Genomic DNA, 27,770 nt, shown 5'->3' on the forward strand with positions numbered 1-27,770 from the left:
TCCCAAAGGTGAAGCCAAATATTTAAAACCTTCAAAAACCTCTCCAATAAGGATTACCCTCTAGACGATACCACGACAAGTACTGACAGCCACCCAGTGTTGCCAAATGCTCTTGATCAAATTTCGGTAGAGAAGTAAAATTCTTGTAATGCTCAAATTCAGGTCTAAATTTTTATACAAAATTAATCATTGATGAAACAAAGAATTATCTAGAAATTTCACAAGGTGGAATATTTCTTTTTGGTGTTTGTTTGACTCTAGGTCTAGTAACTAACTTTACAGCTAGCTTGGAAACACTGCTGCTAGCCTACCGGTACCGGCCCCCCACCTCCCGTATCTCATCTCATTTCTTTGCAATTGCAGATCAAAGGTTATTGGTAACACGAGAATGCAACCGAGAAGGGCTTGAGAACGAGGAATGCAGAATGCGTGCAAGGGTCATCGTCGTGTGCGGCGAGGAGATGAGAAGGGAGGAAAGTTTCACACATCCCGAAGTCCTTCAAAGCGAAGAAGAAGAAGAAGAAGAAGAAGAAGAAGAAGAAGAAGAAGAAGAGGGAGGCATGTAAATAAACAGATCGTCGAGACTGAAGATGAGAAATTCGATGTTGTGACTATTTTCTGGCTATTCTTTGAAGCAATCAGGTGCGGTAAAAAATCATATGGTGGGGAAAAAGATTTTGATTTTGGGGGAAATATCTTTTTATTATTATTATTATTATTATTATTATTATTATTATTATTACTTTCTAAGCTACAACCCTAGTTGGAAAAACAGGATGCTATAAGCCCAAGGGCTCTAACAGGGAAAAATAGCCTAGTGAGGAAAGGAAATAAGGAAATAAATACACCAAGAGAAAAGTAATGAAAAATTAAAATATCTTAAGAACAATAACATTAAAACAAATCCTTCATATATAAACTATAAAAAAAAACTTTTCAAGAAAAAAAAAACAAGAGGAAGAGAAATAAGATAGAATAGCGTGTCCAAGCAAATATTGATAAAGACTAATAATCAATTGGTTATAAATGCTATTTTTACGAGCACCTGTATGAGGAATGCTCCAAAGATAAAATCTTCAAAATATGCTCTGATTTCTCATTTCTCATATTATTATTATTATTATTATTATTATTATTATTATTAGCCAAGCTACAACCCTAGTTGGAAAAGCAAGATGCTATAAGCCCAAGGGCTCCAACAGGGAAAAATAGCCCAGTGAGGAAAGGAAATAAGGAAATAAATAAATGATGAGAATAAATTAACAATATATCATTCTAAAAACAGTAACAGCGTCAAAACAGATATGTCCTATATAAACTATTAACAGCGTCAAAAATAGATATGTCATATATAAACTATAAAAAGACTCATGTCAGCCTGGTTAACTTAAAAACATTTGCTGCAACTTTGAACTTTTGAAGTTATACTGATTCAACTACCCGATTAGGAAGATCATTCCACAACTTGGAAACAGTTGTAATAAAACTTCTAGAATACTGTGTACTATTGAGTCTCATGATAGAGAAGGCCTGGCTATTAGAATTAACTGCCTGCCTAGTATTACGAACAAGATAGTATTGTCCAGGGAGATCTGAATGTAAAGGATGGTCAGAGTTATGAAAAATCTTATGCAATATGCATAATGAACTAATTGAACGACGGTGCCAAAGATTAATATCTAGATCAGGAATAAGAAATTTAATAGACCATCTGTCCAACAAATTAAGATGAGAATCAGCAGCTGAACACCAGACAGGAGAACAATACTCAAAAAAAGGTAGAATGAAAGACTTAAAACACTTCTTCAGAATAGATTGATCACCGAAAATCTTGTAAGACTTTCTCAATAAGCCAATTTTTTTGTGCAATTGAAGAAGACACAGATATGATCATACATAACTTAGAGACAATGTCAAGACCATGCAAAGAAATGTGTCAATGGCAATAAACAACATAGAACCTTAGCAATGAAATGTCCAGTGAGAAAGAATCTAATAAAATTGTAAGAGTTAAGGCAAACAGAGTTGCAACATCCACTACAATCAACGACACAAGTCAAAAGTAACAGCTATCACAACAGGTAATTGTCAGGCTAATGTTAATAATATAATTATAAAAGAATTGCAGCAATATCAAATATAGTAATAAAACTGGAGCTGCGTCAGGGTTTAAACTCCTATATAATAAACAGTAAATTAGCAGATAATTTACCAACAATACATTTCTCTGAAGAAACTATAAATAAGGTAGAAAACAACATGAAAAAGAATAGAATATAAATAACGTACAGACAACGGAGAAGATTTCAAAGCAATCGGGATATTATCTTTATTATTATCACTTACTAAGCTACAACCCTAGCTGGAAAAGCAGCATGTTCTAAGGCCAAGGGCTCCAATAAGGTAAGTAGCCAAGTGAGGAAAGGAAATAAAGAAACATAAAATAGTGTGCATGAGTGTACCTTCAAACAAGAGAACTCTACCCCAAGACAACGGAAGACCATGGCACAGAGGCTATGGCACAAAAGGATGGTGGCTGAGGATTAAACCTGTAATTTCATGACGAGATGAACTAAACTGTACTGGAATTTTATCTCATTATTATTATTATTATTATTATTATTATCATTATTATTGCTTGCTAAGCTACAACCCTAGTTGGAAAAACAGGATGCTATAAGCACAAAGGTCCCAACAGGGAAACTAGCTCAGTGAGGAAAGGAAATAAGGAAATCTAGGCTACTACCAGAGAAGTTTAAGAATAATAACATTAAAAAATCTATAATATATAAACTATAAAAATTCTAATATAACAAGTGTTATAACAAGGGTTGTGGTAGCCGATGCGGTAACTAACATCTCTAACTGGGAATCGCCAGACTGAGGTTCGAGTCCCGCTCAAACTCGTTAGTTCATTTAATTGCTGCAATCTCCCCATTCTTGTGAGCTAAGGATAGAGGTTTTAGGGGAGCCTATAGGTCTATCTGCTGAGTCATCAGCAGCTATTGCCTGGCCCTCCTTGGTCTTAGCTTGGGTGGAGAGTTGGTTTGGGCGCTAATCATATGTATATATGGTCAGTCTCTAGGGCATTGTCGTGCTTGCTAAGGCAATGTCACTGTCCCTTGCCTCTGCCATTCATGAGTGGTCTTTAAACCTTTAAATGTTCTTGTGGAAAATGCAAATTTGGAGAATCTACTATGGAAATATAATGTAAAAAAGAAAATATAAATCTTAATACTAAGAAAAATGGATCCTTATATAAATAAAATTGTGTTTAAATCAGACTTTACATTACTCTTACTTATACTTAACTTTCCAAAATACTTCTTAACTATTCCCTGAGCAAATAAACCGAGTACATGCCACCCAAGTTCATTAGAGCTATTTTCGTCGTCAACAATTATTTCGTTCATTGAAAAAAAAAATTATAAAATGTTCACATTTCATCGATACATAAAAACTTGATGTGCTTAACGTTCCCAAAAAGCGATGGCCGGATGTGATTCGCCTCAGGAACGACGCGCAACAAAACTTCAAAAATAAACGTGCCGTAGCGAGTCATCATGGCGGAGGGGAGAAAATCGTTTGCAAATAAATATACATTCCTTCAAACAAGGCTTGATGCGTCATAATCCGATGCATCAAGCCGCAATCGAAAGCAATTTCCTGTCGAATTTATCTGAACACCAAGACTTGAGAAAAGGGGTCATATCTATAATAGTGGCAGGAATAAAAAAAGAAGGTTAACACCTAAAGTATTTTTCAGATGAAAATGAAGAAAAGAACAACATACGCATACCAATAAAAGCGTTAGATCATGATAAATTGTCCTAATTCTGTCACGAATCAACACCACAATAATCAAAACCTGTTTTTGAGAGAAATGCAATTATTAGAACATTTGAATGGCGTCTAAATATACCATAACAAGAAAAACGCATATGAATGAAAATAAATTTGTAATTAAATCACGCTTTACATCACTCTTAATTAATGCTTAACTTTGCAAACCATTCCCTACCATGGTTAACTAGCTAACATCCTTCGACAGGTAAATCGTGGGATAGTTTCTCTACTCTAACCCGGCAAGTTCATCGCACACCCCTATACAATGTGAAGCATTGATCCCTATATTATTATTATTATTATTATTATTATTATTATTATTATTATTATTATCATAAGCCAAGCCACAACCCCAATTGGAAAAGCAAGACGCTACAAGCCCAAGGGTCCCAACAAGGAAAATAGCCCAGTGAGGAAAGGAAAAAATGAAAATAAAACATTCTAAGAAGAATAACAACACCAAAACATCTCCTATATAAATTATGAAAACCTTAACAAAACAAGAGGAAGAGAAATACGACAGAACAGTGTGATCGAGTGTACCCTCAAGCAAGAGAACTCCAACCCAAGGCAGTGGAAGACAATGGTACAGAGGCTATGTCACTACCCAAGACTAGAGAACAATAGTTTGATCTTGGAGAGTCCTTCTCCTAGAAGAGCTGCTTACCATAGCTAAAGAGTCTTTTCTACCCTTAGCAAGAGGGAAATAGCCACTGAACAATTAAAGTACAGTAACCCAAAGTGAAGAAGAATTGTTTGGTAATCTGTTTTGTCAGGTGTATGAGGACAGAGGAGAATATGTAAAGAATAGGCCAGACTATTCCGTGTGTATATGTAGGTAAAGGGAAAATGAATCATAACCAGAGAGAAGGATCCAATGTAGTACTGTCTGGCCAGTCAAAAGACCCCCATAACTCTCTAGCGGTAGTATCTCAACGGGTGGCTGGTGCCCTGGCCAACTTACTACCTATATATCCCCAAACACTCACACACACAGCAATAACAACAAACACAGCCATTTCAAATCCACTGCATGACAAAGGTAGCAGGCATGTCCTTAGTCATGCTTCATCACCACGCTGGCCACTGCTGATTGGTGATGGTGGGAGTTTTCGTCTGATCGAACTTAGTATGGGTGGTACTGACTTGCATATTCAGCCTTATCTATTAAGTGCACAGTATCCTTTTGAACGCCTTCGTTAACGACTTCTAATGAGAGAGAGAGAGAGAGAGAGAGAGAGAGAGAGAGAGAGAGAGAGAGAGAGAGAGAGAGAGAGAGAGAGAGTTGCTAAATTTGACCTTCAAATCCCGCAAATTCAGCCCAAATGTCATGAACGTGGCAGGGAATATTCCTTTTGATAATGAAATAATTTGATTTATTTTACATTTCTGACTATATAATTGACCAAGTGTCCAGATATCCCTTCGTGTGTATATATATATATATATATATATATACATATACATATATACATATATATATATATATATATATATATATATATATATATATATATATATATATATATATATATATATATAAATATATAAATTTTTTTAAAGAATAAAAAGATGCCTCACGTCTTAGGATTCACAAACATGTGTATCTTCCATAAGGATATACATATATAAAATGCTTTTTAGATAAAACTATTTTGAATGCATTTAAATTCTTGAATTCAGTTCACAATGGTAATTATCAAATGAAGTATATCATGTAAGTCCCTAAAGTTTCAATAGAAAACTGCCGAATCAGCTAGAACAAGGGATATCCCACCCCCCTCCCCCAGATAGTTTCTCATTCGCCCGTGGGAACACCCGACAAGAGGCACGACCTCAAATTTCATGATTTGATTGACGATATTTAATGGAATTTTCCACCAAAAATAAATAGTTCTACAAAAAGCTCACATATGGGATTGACGGATCTGCTACCCGATTGGCCTATCTACTAATAATTTTGTATTTAACGAAATATGAACATTTTATGTAAAAAAATAAACAATTATTCATAATATGCTTTACAAACATGTATTCTATCAATTAAAATAATAAATCCATTCATTCTTAAAAGTATATTAAAAATACGAAATCGTAAGATATTTATAAATGTATTTATGATGAACAGAATCACTTCAACTGACAGACGGAGCGGGAACCACCCAGGCAACAGACACTACACTTCTATTAACTAGAAGCTTTAAACAGTGTTTTCTCACTTATTATTATTATTATTATTATTATTATTATTATTATTATTATTATTAAATGCAGTCTAAGAGCAATTCCCTCTGCTGATGGTGAGATAAAGCAAGATTATTCTATGTAAAGGATATTTTTGTTTTAATTTCTTCGTGTACGAGACTGACCTATATATATATATATATATATATATATATATATATATATATATATATATATATATATATATATATATATATATATATATATATATATATATATATATGGAATACTAAATAAGGATCCTGTTACTCACATACACTGCATAGCTTTGTGTGGTACTATGATTTCACCCGTGAATTCATTACCTAGTGTACGCATTATGGGATGTTAAGTAATTTTTAGACAAATTACTTTGCTTCTACTTGGCTCATAAGTAAAATAACTTGAAAGTAATAAAGAGTGTCACGACTGAGATGAGGTAGGCACGTGTTGAGGATGGCTGGTAAGGAAGGAGTGAGGAGACACTAGGAGGATCCTGTTAGTGGTGGGGAGGGGAGGGGGAGCAGAGATCGAGAGTGAGGCAGAAAATTAGATTGCAAGATAAGGTGAAGGATAATATGGAGGGAAGAGGTTTGGTGGAAGAGGATCCCTTTGATAGAAGGCATTGGAGAGGGCACATCAGGCAACCAACCCCTTCATGTATGGGATAAGGTGGGGAAGAAATATAAGATAATTTCTATTTTATTCGCCGGTCCAGGACGTAGGCCTATGTGCTGAACGAGTGAATACGTGGGCGTGCTTGTATTCTAATATCCATGAAACAATAATTCGTATAGTATTTTTCCTGAGAGAAGACATTAATTATTTGAAGTATTCTATGAATAATTTACGGCGCCTCAGAAAATTGACGAACTTCAACCACTATGCTAATAGGGGTTGTTATGGCCTAATGGTAACATCTCTGCCTGGTGATCGCTAGGCTGGGGTTCGAGACTCGCCCAACTTCGTTAGTTCCTTTAGTGTCTGCAACCTCACCATCCTTGTGAGCTAAGGATGGGGGGTTTGGGAGGCAAAAGGTCTATCTGCTGAATCATCAGCAGCCATTGCTTGGTCCTCCCTGTTCCTAGCTTGGGCGCTGACCATAATTATATATGGTCAGTCTCTAGGGCATTGTCGTGCTTGCTAAGGCAATGTCACTGTCCCTTGCCTCTGCCATTCATGAGTGGTCTTTAAACCTTTAAATGTTCTTGTGGAAAATGCAAATTTGGAGAATCTACTATGGAAATATAATGTAAAAAAGAAAATATAAATCTTAATACTAAGAAAAATGGATCCTTATATAAATAAAATTGTGTTTAAATCAGACTTTACATTACTCTTACTTATACTTAACTTTCCAAAATACTTCTTAACTATTCCCTGAGCAAATAAACCGAGTACATGCCACCCAAGTTCATTAGAGCTATTTTCGTCGTCAACAATTATTTCGTTCATTGAAAAAAAAAATTAAAAAATGTTCACATTTCATCGATACATAAAAACTTGATGTGCTTAACGTTCCCAAAAAGCGATGGCCGGATGTGATTCGCCTCAGGAACGACGCGCAACAAAACTTCAAAAATAAACGTGCCGTAGCGAGTCATCATGGCGGAGGGGAGAAAATCGTTTGCAAATAAATATACATTCCTTCAAACAAGGCTTGATGCGTCATAATCCGATGCATCAAGCCGCAATCGAAAGCAATTTCCTGTCGAATTTATCTGAACACCAAGACTTGAGAAAAGGGGTCATATCTATAATAGTGGCAGGAATAAAAAAAGAAGGTTAACACCTAAAGTATTTTTCAGATGAAAATGAAGAAAAGAACAACATACGCATACCAATAAAAGCGTTAGATCATGATAAATTGTCCTAATTCTGTCACGAATCAACACCACAATAATCAAAACCTGTTTTTGAGAGAAATGCAATTATTAGAACATTTGAATGGCGTCTAAATATACCATAACAAGAAAAATGCATATGAATGAAAATAAATTTGTAATTAAATCACGCTTTACATCACTCTTAATTAATGCTTAACTTTGCAAACCATTCCCTACCATGGTTAACTAGCTAACATCCTTCGACAGGTAGATCGTGGGATAGTTTCTCTACTCTAACCCGGCAAGTTCATCGCACACCCCTATACAATGTGAAGCATTGATCCCTATCTATTTATTTATATTATTATTATTATTATCATAAGCCAACCCACAACCCCAATTGGAAAAGCAAGACGCTACAAGCCCAAGGGCCCCAACAAGGAAAATAGCCCAGTGAGGAAAGGAAAAAATGAAAATAAAACATTCTAAGAAGAATAACAACACCAAAACATCTCCTATATACACTATGAAAACCTTAACAAAACAAGAGGAAGAGAAATACGAAAGAACAGTGTGATCGAGTGTACCCTCAAGCAAGAGAACTCCAACCCAAGGCAGTGGAAGACAATGGTACAGAGGCTATGTCACTACCCAAGACTAGAGATCAATAGTTTGATCTTGGAGAGTCCTTCTCCTAGAAGAGCTGCTTACCATAGCTAAAGAGTCTTTTCTACCCTTAGCAAGAGGAAAGTGGCCACTGAACAATTAAAGTACAGTAACCCAAAGTGAAGAAGAATTGTTTGGTAATCTGTTTTGTCAGGTGTATGAGGACAGAGGAGAATATGTAAAGAATAGGCCAGACTATTCCGTGTGTATATGTAGGTAAAGGGAAAATGAATCATAACCAGAGAGAAGGATCCAATGTAGTACTGTCTGGCCAGTCAAAAGACCCCCATAACTCTCTAGCGGTAGTATCTCAACGGGTGGCTGGTGCCCTGGCCAACTTACTACCTATATATCCCCAAACACTCACACACACAGCAATAACAACAAACACAGCCATTTCAAATCCACTGCATGACAAAGGTAGCAGGCATGTCCTTAGTCATGCTTCATCACCACGCTGGCCACTGCTGATTGGTGATGGTGGGAGTTTTCGTCTGATCGAACTTAGAAAGGGTGGTACTTATCTAGTAAGTGCACAGTATCCTTTTGAACGCCTTCGTTAACGACTTTAAATGAGAGAGAGAGAGAGAGAGAGAGAGAGAGAGAGAGAGAGAGAGAGAGAGAGAGAGAGAGAGAGAGAGAGAGAGAGTTGCTAAATTTGACCTTCAAATCCCGCAATTTCAGCCCAAATGTCATGAACGTGGCAGGGAATATTCCTTTTGATAATGAAATAATTTGATTTATTTTACCTTTCTGATTATATAATTGACCATGTGTCCAGATACCCCTTCGTATATATATATATATATATATATATATATATATATAAATTTTTGTAAAAAATAAAAAGATGCCTCACGTCTTAGGATTCACAAACATGTGTATCTTCCATAAGGATATACATATATAAAATGCTTTTTGGATAAAACTATTTTGAATGCATTTAAATTCTTGAATTCAGTTCACAATGGTAATTATCAAATGAAGTATATCATGTAAGTCCCTAAAGTTTCAATAGAAAACTGCCGAATCAGCTAGAACAAGGGATATCCCACCCCCCTCCCCCAGATAGTTTCTCATTCGCCCGTGGGAACACCCGACAAGAGGCACGACCTCAAATTTCATGATTTGATTGACGATATTTAATGGAATTTTCCACCAAAAATAAATAGTTCTACAAAAAGCTCACATATGTGATTGACGGATCTGCTACCCGATTGGCCTATCTACTAATAATTTTGTATTTAACGAAATATGAACATTTTATGTAAAAAAATAAACAATTATTCATAATATGCTTTACAAACATGTATTCTATCAATTAAAATAATAAATCCATTCATTCTTAAAAGTATATTAAAAATACGAAATCGTAAGATATTTATAAATGTATTTATGATGAACAGAATCACTTCAACTGACAGACGGAGCGGGAACCACCCAGGCAACAGACACAACACTTCAATTAACTAGATGATTTAAACAATGTTTTCTCACTAATTATTATTATTATTATTATTATTATTATTATTATTATTATTATTATTATTATTATCTTTAAATGCAGTCTAAGAGCAATTGCCTCTGCTGATAGTAGGATAAAGCAAGAATATTTCATGTAAAGGATATTCTTGTTTTAATTTCTTCGTGTACGAGACTGACCTTCTATATATATATATATATATATATATATATATATATATATATATATATATATATATATATATATATATATATATATATATATACATATATATATATAATATATGAGAATACTAAATACTGATCCTGTTACTTATATACACTACATTACTTTGTGTGGTACTATGATTTCACCCGTGAGTAATTTTCAGACAAATTACTTTGCTTCTACTTGGCTCATAAGTAAAATTACTTGAAAGTAATAAAGAGTGTCACGACTGAGATGAGGTAGGCACGTGTTGAGGATGGATGATAAGGAGGGTGTGAGGAGGAATTGGGAGGAACCTGTCAGTGGTGGGGGGGGGGGGGGTTGGGGGGGGGGGGCAGAGATCGAGAGTGAGGCAGAAAATTAGATTGCAAGATAAGGTGAAAGATAATATGGAGGGAAGAGGTTTGGTGGAAGAGGATCCCATTGATAGAATGCATTGAAGAGGGAGCATCAGGCAACCGACCCTTAATGTATGTAATAACCGCAGAAAAGAAATATAAGATATTTCTTTTCTATTCGCCGGTCCAGGATGTAGGCCTATGTGCTGAACGAGTGAATACGTGGGCGTGCTTGTATTCTAATATCCATGAAACAATAATTCGTATAGTATTTTTCCTGAGAGAAGACATTAATTATCTTGTTAACTACTCTTTAGGGCCACCAGCTATTAGGCCTAAGGTTAAATATTTGTTCGCGTGTTGTACAGGGAGTTCCCAGGGAAATGCAATCCCTCTCTCTCTCTCTCTCTCTCTCTCTCTCTCTCTCTCTCTCTCTCTCTCTCTCTCTCTCTCTCGTAGTGCTTCACTGGTCGTCTGTGACCCACCGAACAGACATTGTTACAATATAACCGCTAAAGAGTTACTGGGTCCTTGGATTGGCCAGATATTACTACACTGGATCCCTCTCTCTGGTTACGGCTCATTTTCCTTTCCCTACACACCCAATAGTCTGGCCTATTCTTCCCATATTCTCCTCTGTCCTCATACACCTGCCAACAATGAGATAACTACTGCCCTGAAGTTGTTCAGTGGCTTATTTCCTCTTGGTGGCGGTAGAAGAGACTAGCTATGGTAAGCAGCTCAGGAGAAGGACACTCCAAACTCATAGGCCTATATTTATATCTCTTTTTACATATAAGCATCGACCACTATCACTTCGAGCTACCATCTAACTTTAAAATAATATAATGTAACAATTAAATTTTCTGAAAGTTTGCTCCCAAAGGTGAAGCCAAATATTTAAAACCTTCAAAAACCTCTCCAATAAGGATTACCCTCTAGACCAGGGGTTCTCAACCTGGGGTTCGCGAACCCCCAGGGGTTCAAAACCAGGTTTCAAGGGGTACTTAGATGGCTGACGAAATATTTTTTTTTAGATAGTTACATCTGCTCAGAGAGAGAGAGAGAGAGAGAGAGAGAGAGAGAGAGAGAGAGAGAGAGAGAGAGAGAGAGAGAGAGAGAGAGTGTGTGTGTGTGTGTGTGTGTGTGTGTGTGTGTGTGTGTGACGGAGGGGCCACAAAGTTTTGTCACTGGAGTGCATGAAGCCTAACTTTCTCAAACGCTATCTAAACAGCTGTCATTCAAGTTTTATAAGGAAGAATGCTGCTTTCTTCAAGCAAAAGGAAGAGGGATTGAAGCGAGCACGCTTCAATCGTTCGGGACATTTCAGGCAACAAAATGAAGCTGGTTTGCGTGCATCCTACATGGTATCACTGGGAATTACACAAGAAAAGAAACCTCACAACATTGCAGAAAAGTTGATAGTTCCTTGCTGCAAAGATATTATTATACGTTGTGTTATTGGTTGTGATGCTGAGCACAAGGTCACATCAGTACCTCTCTCAAATGATACTGTTCATCGACGAATAGTAGATATGTCTGAGGATGTCAAACAACAAGTAATTGCTGAATTAAAGGAAGCCTCTTTAGGAAAATTTGCAATCCAGCTTGACAAGTCGACTGACGTGGCTGATTGTGCACAACTCCTATTGTTTGTGCGATACGTCACTGGTCAAGATTTCAAGGAAGAGTTTTTGTTCTGTCATACCTTGAATACGACTACTAGAGGTGAAGACATTTTCAATGAAGTCTCATTGTTTTTTGAGAAAGAAGGACTGTCTTGGAATAATGTATGTGCATGCACAACTGACGGAGCACCAGCAATGCTTGGTCGTCGATCAGGATTTCGAGGAAGAGTGAATCAGATGAATCCTGAAACCAAGCATCTTCATTGCATGCTTCATAGATATGCCCTGGCATCCAAAACTCTCCCACCTGATTTAAAATTAGTCCTGGATGATGTTGTGCACATGGTAAATGCCATCAAGTCAAGCGCCCTAAATACAAGACTGTTTTCCCTTCTGTGCCAAGAGTTTGGAAGTGATGAAGAAGTGTTGCTCCTTCACACTGAGGCTCGCTGGCTGTCGAGGGGGAATGTGGTATAAGAGTAGACTCACTAAAGGAGGAGCTCACTGAATTCTTCAAATGTGACAACAAGGCTAAGTCACTTGAGTTCACCAAGAAATTGTCAGACAGCCAGTGGCTTCAGAAGCTGGCCTACCTGAGTGACATATTCTTACGCCTCAACTCATTTAACTTATCCCTCCAAGGCCGTTTTGCCACAGTGAGTGATTTCATGGACAAACTTAGGTCACTGACCATGAAGCTGGAGCTTTGGGAAGGGAAGGTCAAAGATGGAAATCTTAGCATGTTTGAACACCTTGGTGAGGCACTTGATAAAAGTCAAAACACTGGAAAACAAGATGTGATGCAACTTGTGCAATCACATCTAGCTTCTCTGCGGATGGAGATGCAGTCTTACTTCCCCGAATTGAGTGAATTGGAATCAAAATTGATTAGAAACCCTTTCATTGTGAATGTGCACCTTCTCCCAGATAACATGCAAGAGGAGTTCTTAGAGTTGGTGAACGACTCTGTTGCAAAAGATGCATTTGAAACACTTTCCCTAACCAAGTTCTGGGCTAAAATGAGTGAGATTTACCCTGTTGTATCTAAAGTAGTTCTGAACTCTTTGTTGATGTTCCCTAGTACTTATCTGTGTGAGCAAGGATTTTCAACGCTGTTGAACATGAAAACCAAACATCGATCACGGCTTAATGTGGAACATGACCTACGATTGTGCCTGTCTAATACTGCTCCTCGAATTGAGAAACTTGTTTGTAACAGACAGGCACAGCCTTCACACTGAAGTTCAATAATGGTTGATAAAGGAAATATTGTTTCATTTCTGGATGTGTAGTATCACTGTAAAATACTTGGAATATTCATGTTTCATCTCAATAAAGTAATAAAAATTTGAATAATTTCATAATATCCTATGTTGTACCATTGTACATTGAGTTAGTTACTAAATTACTATTTTGTTCGATGTCAGATTACCGGGGGGTACTGGTAAATGGTCTTATATCTCAGGGGGTACTTGACGGGAAAAAGGTTGAGAACCCCTGCTCTAGACGATACCACGACAAGTACTGACAGCCACCCAATGTTGCCAAATGCTCTTGATCAAATTTCGGTAGAGAAGTAAAATTCTTGTAATGCTCAAATTCAGGTATAAATTTTTATACAAAATTAATCATTGATGAAACAAAGAATTATCTAGAAATTTCACAAGGTGGAATATTTCTTTTTGGTGTTTGTTTGACTCTAGGTCTAGTAACTAACTTTACAGCTAGCTTGGAAACACTGCTGCTAGCCTACCGGTACCGGCCCCCCACCTCCCGTATCTCATCTCATTTCTTTGCAATTGCAGATCAAAGGTTATTGGTAACACGAGAATGCAACCGAGAAGGGCTTGGGAACGAGGAATGCAGAATGCGTGCAAGGGTCATCGTCGTGTGCGGCGAGGAGATGAGAAGGGAGGGAAAGTTTCACACATCCCGAAGTCCTTCAAAGCGAAGAAGAAGAAGAAGAAGAAGAAGAAGAAGAAGAAGAAGAAGAAGAAGAAGAAGAAGAGGGAGGCATGTAAATAAACAGATCGTCGAGACCGAAGATGAGAAATTAGATGTTGTGACTATTTTCTGGCTATTCTTTGAAGCACTCAGGTGCGGAAAAAAAATCATATAATGGGGAAAAAGATTTTGATTTTGGGGGAAATATCTTTCTATTATTATTATTATTATTATTATTATTATTATTATTATTATTATTATTGCTTGCTAAGCTACAACCCTAGTTGGAAAAACAGGATGCTATAAGCACAAAGGTCCCAACAGGGAAACTAGCTCAGTGAGGAAAGGAAATAAGGAAATATAGGCTACTACCAGAGAAGTTTAAGAATAATAACATTAAAAAATCTATAATATATAAACTATAAAAATTCTAATATAACAAGTGTTATAACAAGGGTTGTGGTAGCCGATGCGGTAACTAACATCTCTAACTGGGAATCGCCAGACTGAGGTTCGAGTCCCGCTCAAACTCGTTAGTTTATTTGATTGCTGCAACCTCCCCATCCTTGTGAGCTAAGGATAGAGGTTTTAGGGGAGCCTATAGGTCTATCTGCTGAGTCATCAGCAGCTATTGCCTGGCCCTCCTTGGTTTTAGCTTGGGTGGAGAGTTGGTTTGGGCGCTGATCATATGTATATATGGTCAGTCTCTAGGGCATTGTCCTGTTTGCTAGGGCAATGTCACTGTCCCTTGCCTCTGCCATTCATGAGCGGCCTTTAACCTTTAACCTTTAAGTGGAAGAGAAATAAGATATAATAGTGTGGTCGAGTGTACGCTCAAGCAAGGGAACTCTACCCCAAGATAGAGGAAGACAATGGTCCAGAGGCTATCACCCTACCCAAGACTAGAGAACAATGGTTTGATTTTGGAGTACCCTCCTAGAGGAGTTGCTTATCATACCTAAAGAGTCTCTTCTGCCCTTACCAAGAGGAAAGCGGCCACTGAACAATTAGTGAAGTAGTTAACCCCTTGAGCGTAGAAGAATTGTTTGGTAATCTCAGCGTTGTCAGGCGTAGTAAGACAGAGGAGAATCTGTAAAGAATAGGCCAGACTATTCGGTGTATGTGTACTCACTTGAATTTATGTATTTGGCATATATAGACTAGTTTTGGGGCCTGGGAGTCTATTCAGTACCCCCAATGCAACTAGAGGTGAGAGACCCCGCAGTTGCATTCTAATGTAGTCGTTAGAAGATGCTGGACACTAAGATAGAAGGAAGTGGGAAGAGACATCAAATAGAAGGATATAAATTAAGTGCAGCTAGGGGGAAAAAAGGGGCTGCAAACATCCCTAAGTAATGCCTACAGTGCGCCGTGTGCACTGACGAAACTAACCCACTTCGGCGTTTTCAATTCTCGCTGAACTTCAGGGGATAGAGCACATTATGATAACCACATACAGTATGCATTCTTTGCCATGCTCTTAACAATCTATAATGCAATATTCTGGTAAAATATGTTATTACATCCGCCAATGAAATTGGAAGGAGGTTATGTTTTACCACTTGTTTGTGTGTTTGTGAACAACTTCCTGACCACAATTTTAACCGTAGAGTATTGAAACTTGCCGGGATTCGTATATAATAAGATGAAAATTTTTAAATTTTGGAAGGTCAAGGTCAAAGGTCAAGGTCAAGTAAAATGACCAAATCACGTAATCAGCCATGTTTGAACATCGTTGTCACGGAGACTTCGAACTTGGTTCATATTTGAGTGTATGAAAATCCACGCAAATTAATACATGTTAAGGTCAAAGGTCAAGGTCAAGGTCGAGCAAAAGGTCGAGACATAAGCTGCCACGGCGGAGGTCAATTTTATTCTACCGTTTATTCCATGCTTTCATCTCCCTTAAATCAAGTTCTTTTAACTGATCCTGTCTGTTCGGTCTATGTTTCAGCACAGACACGATGGCTGAGTTTCTTCCTTTCGCCTCCTTCCCACAGACTCTTCTGTGACATGCGTCGGCCATTTGTCTTCTGAACGCTTCTCCTGTTGAGAGACTTTCTTCTTCTTCTTCTTCTTCTTCTTCTTCTTCTTCTTCTTCTTGGTAGAGATGTTAGTCATAATAATTCGTAATTTCATCTCTTGCATTAAAGGCGTCGGTGCTCGGCTTTCGAAACAGACAGCTCGAGTTTCTTGTCGCGTTCCCTGACAGACAGCTCTCTTGGACTCTGCTCTTCTGCTCCCGATATCTCCAATAAAACAACATTAAGGGGAGTAATATCGGGGCTATATTTAATTGACTAAATCCCTTTAATAGTCAGGAGGAATAACGAAACCAAAACGTTTTATTGAAGTAGGAAAATGTGAAAAGTTTCCAATTTTAGGACGTGGACTCTTGCATATAAACAAAGAAGAATTTTGGCATTTGTATTTAGCAAAGTTATCCCTCTTATCCTTGCAAGTCGTCGCCTCCTTATTTCAAAGTCCTTGGCTTCAAAGGATCGCTTCCTCAGCAAGGACCCTTCAGTGACATCCTTTCGCCGCTTTAAGCTATTTTTAGGAGTCATTAATTCAGTTGAACTCGGACATGTGTTCTGTCAATAAAACAGACTGGGAAAACGACTAATCTCTCTCTCTCTCTCTCTCTCTCTCTCTCTCTCTCTCTCTGCTTTAGTATTTAAATAGCTAAGACTCTAATAACATGTCATTCTTACTTTCATAGGGGAAATAAACATGCATTTTCAGCAGGTTTTGAATTAGGGATATAAGCATTGATCTTCAAGAAGTCCTCAGATGGGGAATTTCTAACGAAAATAGCCCTTGGAATTTAATAATATTTGAGCCTTCGATAAACCTACACACAAACATACATACATATATATATATATATATATATATATATTACCTTCATCATCTCCTCCTACGCCTATTAATGCAAAGGGCCTCTGATAGATTTCGTAAGTCGTCTCTATCCTGAGCTTTTAATTCAATACTTCTCCATTCATCATCTACTTCGCACTTCATAGTCCTCGGCCATGTATGCCTGGTTCTTCCTACTTTTCCAGTGAATTGTGGAGCACAACTGAACGTTTGGTGAACTAATCTCTCTTGGGGAGTGCAAAGAGCATGCCCAAACCATCTCCATCTACCCCTCATCATGATCTCATCCACATATGGTACTCGAGTAATCTCTCTTATAGTTTTATTTCTAATCCTGTCCTACATTTAACTCCCAATATCCTTCTGAGGGCTTTGTTCTCAGGTGTACTAAATCTATTGGAGATTGTTTCTTTGTCATACCATGACTAATGTCTACAAAGTAACACCGATCTCTCTGAACTGATATATATGATCTGATTTTCATATGTAATTTCAGGCGATTTCATTTCCAAATTTTATTTAACCCAGCCTTTGTCTGATTTTTTTTTTAATCTTTCACTAAACTCTAATTATAAAGACACTGTATTGGAGATCATAGTTCCTAAATACTTAAATGATTCTACCACATTAATCATTTCTCCTTCCAATGATATATATATATATATATATACACATACATACATATATATATATATATATATATATATAAACCATCAGTAACCAGATTGGTTATGAAAATGGCCAAACTCCAGACATGAATAAGGACATGTGATGCCCTTTGTTCTGCAGTGGACTAGACACGACGTGCATTTATTTTTGTTGTTGTTGTTGTTGTGTGTGTATGTATGTATGTATGTATGAATGCATTACTAATTAGTTGTTTATTTATGAGGTTTGGTTTTCGCACACCAAAGGCCTCGGGCATGTTCTTTTTTTCCCCGCACACACACACTCTTACATCTAACTGAGTTTCAACGAGTGCCATAAAATATTCGATTAGTAGCCAACTCCACAAAATCACCACATTTAACGACCATATTGTTTTTTTTTCTAATTGAAAGTCGTTGTAAATACAAGCCAATCGACTATTAATCATAATTCATCATAGGCAAAAAGTTATTATTACCCAAGCTACAACCCTAATTGGAAAGGCAAAATTCTATAAGATCAAAGGATCCAACAAGTAAACCAGCCCGATGTGGAAAAAAAGAAATAGTGAATAAACAATAAATAAAAGTAAAAAAGAAAATACATAATCAACAGTAACTATGTACATACATACATATACCAAGGCACTTCCCCCAATTTTGGGGGGTAGCCGACATCAACAAATGAAACAAAACAAAAAAGGGGACCTCTACTCTACGTTCCTCCAGCCTAACCAGGGACTCAACCGAGTTCAGCTGCTACTGCTAGGGTGCCACAGCCCACCCTCCCACATTATCCACCACAGATGAAGCTTCATAATGCTGAATCCCCTACTGCTGCTACCCTCCGCGGTCATCTAAGGCATCGGAGGAAGCACCAGGGTGATTTGATTTCCAATTTTGTTTACTTAACCTAGCCACTGTCTGATTTGCTATATATAATATATATATAATATATATCAGTTTAGTGAGATCGGTGTTACTGTATGGACATGAGTCCTGATATGACAATGAAATAATATACAACAGATTTTGTAGATTTGAGAACAAAGCCCTCAGAAGAATATTGGGAGTTAAATGCCAGGACAGGATTGGAAATGAAACTATAAGAGAGATTACCCAAGTGCCATATGTGGATGAGATCATGATGAGGGGTAGATGGAGATAGATGATTTGGGCATGCTCTTCGCACTCTCCGAGAGAGATTAGTTTACCAAACTTTAAACTGGTCTCCACAAGGCACTAGAAGATGTGGAAGACCCAGGCCTACATGACTGAGGACTATGAAGCGTGAAGTAGGAGATGATGAATGTTAAAGTATTGATTTAAAAGCTCAAGATAGATACAGTTGGCGAAATCTAACAGAGGCCCTTTGCGTCAAAAGAAGTAGGAGGAGATGATGATGGACTAGGTAAATTCCTAGTGTCAAGAAAGGTGTCATTTCTGAAAGTAAGGCTGGCCATAGGGGATTCAGAAAATTGAAAAAGTCTTTCATGATATTATTTATAATTTTCTCACGATGAAGTACGTAACACACGCGTTATAAAAATCATGTTAAAAAATTGATTTCGAAGTCTGTACAAAATGTCGCCAACAAAAAGTTAATCGAACCAATCACCTACTCTGTTTCAGAATCAGATATCAATCATTCGGCGTTTTTTTTTTTTTTTTTTTCATTAGGTTATCAAATCTCGCTTCAACCTCCAAAGCAAGTTTCTCCGTAAATATATAAAATTTCAGGTCATTGACCCGGGACAAGTTTGCCCAATCCACACGCTGTCTCATCCGGCAAAAGCTCTAGTTCAGCAATTATGGGATTGCGGTCAGCTGTAATTCGACCTTCGGCGTCTTTTTATTTTCCTTTTGTCATCACTTGCGCTTTACGAAGGCAACAAGGAAAGTTGAATTGTTATTTGCTTGTCATTATCATCAGTGATGACATCTACATGAGGAAATTTCATGTGACGCTTATCACAACCACATTATACCTATGCTTTGTTTATATATACAGTATACATATATATATATATATATATATATATATGTATATATATATGTATATATATATATATATTTATATATATTTATAAATATAAATACATATAAATATATATATATACATATATAAGTAAATATATATATATATATATATATATACATATACAAATATATATATACAAATCTAAATATATATATACATATATATATAATATATATAAATATTATATATAAATATATATGCATATATATATATATATATATATGTGTATATATTATATATATAAATATATATATTATATATATAAATATATATATATATATATAAATATATATACATATAAATATTATATATATAAATACATATATATATATATATATATATGTGTGTGTGTGTGTGTATGTGCATATGTTTTTAATAAAGAATCTGTAAAAGCACAGTTCAAAACAGGAGAGAATAAGAAGTCCGTAAAACGTTTCAAGAGAAATAAAGAAACTGACAAAATCCTTCACTGATTCAGTAGTGACCAGCAAAAGCAGGAAACGGGGGCTTATACCAACTCAATCTAAGTAGAGTTGAAGTATTGGGCAATAATAAAAAGATTATTTTCGCAATTGATAAGTTAATACCCAGACATACTTAATTTCTATCATGATGCTCTTGGCCCTGCGAAATCAGACCGACGTCCCACCATCAAAGGTCAACCAAAATATAATAATAGTAACGTATGTGTATGTGTATGTATATATATGTGTATATATATATACATATATATAGATATATATATATATATATATATATACACGATATGTATATATAAATGTATATGTAATTAATATATATACAGTATATACATATATATTTATATATACATATATAGATGTATATATATCTATATATAAATATATTATATATATATATATATATATAAAATATATATACATATATATATATACACATATATATATGTATATATATATGTATGTATATATATATATATATATATATATATGTATATGTATATGTATATATATATGACAGTTTACTCCTTTCACCCCTGTAGGTAGAGGATTACCTCATCGAGGCCTCCCTTTTTTTTATTGCATACACGTGTTATAACAGAGACACTCCTTCACGTCATTTTCTCTTCTTGTTTAATCTTTCCTTCCCCCCCCCCCCCACCCTTTCTGCGACCCACAACATTAAAGTAACAACTAGGCACTTAATTTACTGCTTTGATGAATAGAGTTAATCTTAAAATATACGAACGCGTCCATCTGTTCCCCCTCGTCCGGGCCGAGACTCGAACCTGGTGCCATAGCCTACCCAGTATTAGACGCGCTACAGGCAACGCACCGAGAGAGAGAGAGAGAGAGAGAGAGAGAGAGAGAGAGAGAGAGTTGGATTGATGTAATGCATATCAAGTTACAAGCAAGAATTTTTTCTCCTGGCAATAAGCATAGTGCAAGCAAAGTCCAAGCAGCTGTTCGGCCAAATATCGTAAAGCAGCCCTTGCCCTTGAAAACATTTTTCTATGTTCCCTTGGGAAGAAAGGGTAACAAAAAGAAAATATCATTGCAATGATGCATTTAGTGCCAGCAAGAAAAAAAACATGCTTTTTATATTTCAACTTTGAATGACTAGATATATATATATATATATATATATAAAGAATAGGGCCATATTTCCCACGCATAATATATTCATGTAGCTTTAGGTATAGGCTACATATGTGCGTGTATGTATATATATATATATATATATATATATCAGAAGAGCAACTTTTGAAGAGTTGCATCCACCAATGAGATTATCTCTGAGAAATTTGCATAACTTGAACTAAAGAATTCTCAGTTTTGAACAAGATATCTTCATGACATCAGTAATTCTTATGAAACATAAAAACACCCACATGTTGTCGTAAACTCTGGTTACATTAAGTAAAATTAAAACACTTTTCCAACATGCAGAAATAACCTGATGACAATAACAATTATATTCATTATATTTAGTTATTTATTTATATTTATCATAATAATTTATTTATTTATTTTGACTTAGGTATTGTAGGTAATTGGCAGTCTCTCGGTTAAAATAGATTCTCGGTGCTAATTATTTGATGAAAACCAAAATCAAAGTTTTTCTTTCGGGTGTCGCCTCCTTTAAGGACAAAAAGAAACAACTGGAAATTTTTATAAGGTTGAAAGGCATACGTCTTTTTTTTATCTTTCAACTGCCAGGTACGTAGTTTTCTGCTGAAGTAAATAGAGGCAAAGTGGGCTTTAGTTTGATCATCATCCAACTAATCACACACACTTTATCCCCCTCTGAAAGGGGGGGCGCTGTAAAGGTAAAGCCTTTCACTTCATCAGCAAAGCCCATTTACATAATCCAAACAAATGATGGTACCAATTGGAAGCTGGGTAGGGTGATGGGTAGTGACACCGGAGTGATCCACTGACAGACCAAATGCGAGCCAAGTAAAAAATTAAACAGTTCAAACACATAAACAGGATATGTCTTTCCTAAAAATCCTTCAACCGACAAAAGCAAATAGGCCATTCTTCAAATCCCGACATCTCATTCTCGTCAAGCGTCGATCGCATTAGATCAGACCTTTGCAACGGCTCTCCTTATATGTGCGCTTGGACTGTCTGTTGGAGAAAGGATAAAAAAGGACATACAATCTATATGCTAATGAAGGCGACGTGCACCAGCGGGCCAAGTCGAATTTGGGCAGCAGGGCCAGATGGGACTCATTTGCGTCGGCCTGCAGCAGCCTGCGCGTAGGATTATTTGGATAACGAAAGAAAATAGAAGCTTAAATGGACGACATACCCTCATTGCCTAGTGGTGTCACCCATGATGAAGAAGAGGGCGATGACGAATGGTGTGGCCTGCTCACAAATAAGAGTCAATTTAAAGAGGTTTCTGATTTTATTAAATTTCTATCATTTTTTTTTTTTTTTTTCGATTAACAGAGCTTTGAGTCCGTTAAAAGAGCCGTGACAAAGGAAATGGGCATATAGCCCAGCTACCCGTCTAAGTTAAAAGAGCGTATTCTAAGAAGAATGTACATACTGTATGTGTATATACACATACACACATGTAAATAAGCTCCTTTTATTGTACACCTAATCCACTTGAGAAGGTTACACATACACGCACATTATATCAATGTATCTCTATCTAAATGTATATATATATATATATATATATACACAAATATGTATATATATATATATATATATATATTATACACAGTACATAGGATACACATATCATATGTATGTATGCAGCCGCTTCTCGTCCACTGCAGGACAAGGGCCCCACACATACCCTTAATCATGTCTAGGGTTTAGCTGCTATTCATCACCCTTCTGTCAGTGCTGATTGGTGATAGTGAGAGATTTTATTCTCACGACTTACAGCAAACCAGCCTACAGTAGCATGGTACTATGGGTGGCGCCTGACTAAAGTACAACTTTGCTGATCACGGCGATACGAAAACCCTTACACCACGTAAAGGCGTGTGTGTGTCTGTGTGTGTATATATATATATATATATATATATATATATAAATATACGGTATATATCTAAAAGATCAATGTTACTGTTACCCTGGACAATTACACTATCAGCCATAACTTCACCTCAAGCATGTTTAGCAATTCCAAATTATCACGGTGTCATTTCTATACAGCAAAAACACCTTTAATAAAATCAACAAAGCTAGTATAAACAAGTTAATAATCAATAAATAGAAATAACTGAACAAATAAAGGGAAGCCAACAGCAAAAGGCCTCAACCATTTCGAAAACCTCCCCCATTATGAACTTGTTAACAACTTTTAGAGCCCCATTCGTCCTTGTTATCAGTAGGTGTTACCCTACTTATGGCGCCAAGAAAGCACCGTACTTCAGTACCTAGTTAAGCTGGTAATATTGAGGCCAAGAGAAAGCCCCTTGGGTCACCCTCCAACCATATGTACTGAAGGACCACCATTATTTTGAACCATACAGAACACGACCCTTGAAGGACGACGAACCACACGGTCCTATTTTTAGAGCGCAGAAGAAGAACGTTTTGTTTTGATTTTTTCTTCTTTTGGTTTACTTCGCCACTGACTTGAATTTGATTTGGTTTTATGGAGGCAATTTTTTGTCGTTACTCATCCTGGCATTTTAATTAATTGATGGGTTTTTATACAGTTTCTCGTAGATAAATATGGCCGTTAAACGTCATGAATTTTATGTAGTAAGTATAATAAAAAAAAAAAAAGTCTTCAGTCTTGACACAGTCTTCAAACAAATATCCTTGATAAAATCGAGAGATGTTTTGAAAAAAAAAAAAAAAAAAAATCTATGGGTGGTCCTTAGAACCAGACACATAGCAAGAGAAAAAAATAAAAGCGAGTAGGTCTAATGTTCATAATAATTACAAACATCTATAAATTGATTAACACAGGCTACAATAACAATATTGCAGTTATCAAAGAGAGAGAGAGAGAGAGAGGAGAGAGAGAGAGAGACTCTCCAAGTCCGAAAACAGAATAAAAACAACGAGGGACCCAAGTAAGTCCTAGTGGGAGATCCGGTCTTAATCTCAACTCGAGAATGTTGGCCCCAGCGACGTCTGGAGGCTATCAGGGGCGCGTCTGGCCTGACGAGGAGTGAGAGGTTGCATTATGGATGCCATAACCGGGGGCCCAGGACGAGCCGGTGATAAAGGTGCTTGAGCGAGGGGATTAGAGTGTGTGTGAAGGGACCCTTTTCTTCTCCCACATCATAGAAGCCAGGCTCCTAGTGGAGACTTTCAAGGGCCGCTGTTGGGTGACGGACAAATCAATTTATCGGTGTCATATTAGCCTATGCTTTGTCGAGAAGGGGATAAGGGGGGGCGGGGGGGGGGGGGGTTTCTAAGAGTGGATGCTGGACCTTGAAATGTAAATTCCGATGTTTGACCTTTGTTCTTTTGCGTGTCTCTCTTTATAGTTTACATATAAAAGATCTGTTCTGATGTTGTTACTGCTCTTAAAATATTTAATTTCAATTGTTCATTACTTCTCTTGGAGTTTATTTATTTTCTTTTTACCTTCCCTCACTGGGCTATTTTTTCCCTGCTGGAGGCCTAGGGCTTGTAGCATCACGCTTTTCAAACTAGGGTTGTAGCTTACCTAATAATAATAATAATAATAATAATAATAATAATAATAATAATAATAATAATAATAATAATAATATTAATAATAACAACAATGATAATAATAATATTAATAATAATAACAATAATGAAAATAATAATAACAATAATAATAATGGTATTAGATCATTTTAATAAGTAACTGTTATAAGGTCTTTGTAGGAGAATAGTTGCTTGATATATATATTATAATATATACATATATAATACATATACATATACATATACATATATAAATATATATATATATATATATATATAGGGTGTACCAAAATAATGTATACACTCTTTGGATTGTTACAACTTGTTTAATTTATTGATATTAACTTGGAAAAGAGATTCACAGAAGAGAAACGATGCACATTTAAAGATTCTTAAGAGTTCACAATGAAAAAGTAAGGATATATACATGGGGCAATTTGAGAATGTTAAAAAAAAAAGATCAGCTCACATAAAGTGTTCAAATTGGTTGCCGTTCTGCTCAATACACATTTCGCATCGTAAAAATATGGAACTACAAAATGTTAGTAGGATTCTTCTTCAATTGCCTCTCTAAGTTTGTCAATTGTTTTAGGTTTTCTGCTGCACACGCTTCAAAATGCGATGGACGCTTGATTTTGGGATACCTGTTTCACGTGACAGTTGACGAACAGATTTTCGTGGGGAATTCTGAGCCTTAGCAATAATATCTTGCTCTTTAGTTAGGCTTGTCGATGTTCTTTTTCGTCCTGAATATCCTTTTCTCATGCACTGGATGCTCCCATGATTCTCAAAGTTTTCTACGATTCGTGAAATGGTGACGCGTGTTGGGGCATCTCTGTGGAACTCACTCGTAAGTTGTCTTTGCACTTCAGCTTTATTTTCATCTTTCCAGAATGTTTTAAAAAACACTTTTTTTTGCTCGAACGTAAGCACAGAAGGATCTTATTTCAGAAAATTAGAAAGTGGAAGAAAAATCTTGCAAAAGAAAAAAATGTGCGGAAAATGATGGAAATAAAATGTAAGATAGAAAATGCAGAACAAAAGATTATACAGTCGAAAGAAAATAAAAAAAAGGGACTTAGAAAAAAGGACACTTCAAAATATATAAAAAAATAAACCCAAAGTACTTTACTCCTATGCAAAAAAAGATGAATAAAGGGAGATTAGAAATAGGCCCTCTAAGAATTGAAGGACGGCTAACAAATGAAAAAAATGAAATATGCAACATATTAGCAGAAAAATATAAGAGTGAGTTCACGCCAAGAATTGTGAATGAGAATAATGAAACAGAAATGAGAGAAGAAAATGTTGAATATCTAACGGATATAGATATTAATGAAGCAGATATTGTCACGGCTATAAACGAAATTAAAAATGGATCGGCAGTCGGACCAGATGGAGTTCCAGCGATTTTGTTAAAAAAAACTGCAAACACTATCGCGAAGCCGCTTGCAATACTGCTAAGACAAAGTGTAGATATGAGCGAGATATATGTTAAACATAAATTAGCTTATATAACCCCTATCTTCAAAAGTGGATCAAGGCTAGAGGCAAGCAATTACAGACCTGTTAGTCTAATATCACATATTATGAAAGTGTATGAGAGGGTAATAAAAAAGAAAATAATGAATCATTTGGTTAAAAATAATTTGTTTAATATAGGTCAACACGGTTTTGTGCCCGGAAAAAGTACACAAACCCAACTGATAGCACACTATGAAAACATACAAAAATATGACAAATGAAAAAGACACAGATGTGATCTATCTGGATTTTGCAAAAGCCTTTGACAAGGTAGACCTTAATATATTAGAGAAAAAAATGAGAAAGCATAACATTGTGGGAAAGATAGGAAAATGGGTAAAAGAATTCCTGCAAAACAGAAAACAGATAGTGGTTGCAAATGACGAGAAATCAGATGAAGCTCAGATAATATCTGGCGTGCCACAAGGTATGGTATTAGCTGCACTGCTATTTGTTATTATGATCTCAGACATACACTGTGATGTTGAAAATTCTGTAGTGAGAAGTTTCGCCAATGACACAAGATTAAGTAGAGAAATTACTTGTGGTGAAGATAGGAACTCACTACAAAGAGATCTAAACAAAATATATGAATGGGAGGAGATAAATAGGATGGTATTTAACTCCGATAAATTCGAATCAATAAATTATGGAAACAGATAAGGAATGGTATATGCATACAAGGGACCTAATAACGAGATAATCACAAACAAGGAAGCAATTAAAGACCTTAGTGTAATGTTAAATAGGAATATGTTATGCAACGACCAAATAGCAACACTGTTGGCTAAATGTAAAGCAAAAATGGGAACGTTATTCAGACACTTTAAAACAAGAAAAGCTGAACACATGATTATGCTTTACAAAACTTATGTACGTAGTACACTCGAGTACTGCAATGTGATATGGTACCCACACTACCAAAAGGATATTGCGCAAATAGAGAGTGTACAAAGGTCCTATACTGTTAGAATGGAAGGACCTTGACTACTGGGAAAGACTGCAATTTTTAAAACTATACAGTCTAGAAAGGATAATACAAGCATGGAAGCAAATAGAAGGAATTACTGAAAACATCATGGAGCTAAAATATCAGAAAGAGCAAGCCGAGGTAGATTAATAGTGCCAAAAAAATATACCAGGTAAACTAAGGAAGGCACACAGGACATTAATCCACTACGCACCAGCATCGATAATGTAGCGACTATTTAATGTGCTGCCAGCTCATCTATGAAACATATCAGGAGTGAGCGCAGATGTGTTTAAGAATAAGCTCGATAAATACCTAAGATACAAGACTGGAAGATGCAAAATACACCGGAAGATGCATTAGCAACTCTCTGGTGGATATACGAGGTGCCTCACACTGAGGG

General features: G+C 36.3%; 2 protein-coding genes across 2 annotated transcripts; both read left to right on the forward strand.

Moving 5' to 3' along the window:
• Nucleotides 1-425: 425 nt before the first annotated feature.
• Nucleotides 426-12,694, forward strand: LOC137656306 (protein FAM200C-like). Its single transcript, XM_068390478.1, has 2 exons — nucleotides 426-562; nucleotides 11,824-12,694. Exons 1-2 carry the CDS (start codon nucleotides 426-428, stop codon nucleotides 12,692-12,694), a joined length of 1,008 nt encoding a protein of 335 aa, XP_068246579.1.
• A 191-nt stretch (nucleotides 12,695-12,885) lies between these two features.
• On the forward strand, nucleotides 12,886-13,458 carry LOC137656307 (zinc finger BED domain-containing protein 5-like). Its single transcript, XM_068390479.1, has one exon. It carries the CDS (start codon nucleotides 12,886-12,888, stop codon nucleotides 13,456-13,458), a length of 573 nt encoding a protein of 190 aa, XP_068246580.1.
• Nucleotides 13,459-27,770: the final 14,312 nt, after the last annotated feature.

The sequence above is a fragment of the Palaemon carinicauda genome, chromosome 17 (assembly GCF_036898095.1).
Source record: "Palaemon carinicauda isolate YSFRI2023 chromosome 17, ASM3689809v2, whole genome shotgun sequence".
In the NCBI taxonomy this organism is placed as follows: domain Eukaryota; kingdom Metazoa; phylum Arthropoda; class Malacostraca; order Decapoda; family Palaemonidae; genus Palaemon; species Palaemon carinicauda.

Coding starts and splice junctions, on each gene's coding strand:
- LOC137656306 (XM_068390478.1), top strand. CDS start 426: ATGCGTGCAAGGGTCATCGTCGTGTGCGGCGAGGAGATGAGAAGGGAG. Junction 563..11,823: donor GAAGAAGAAGAGGGAGGCAT/GTAAATAAACAG, acceptor CTATCTAAACAG/CTGTCATTCAAGTTTTATAA.
- LOC137656307 (XM_068390479.1), top strand. CDS start 12,886: ATGGACAAACTTAGGTCACTGACCATGAAGCTGGAGCTTTGGGAAGGG.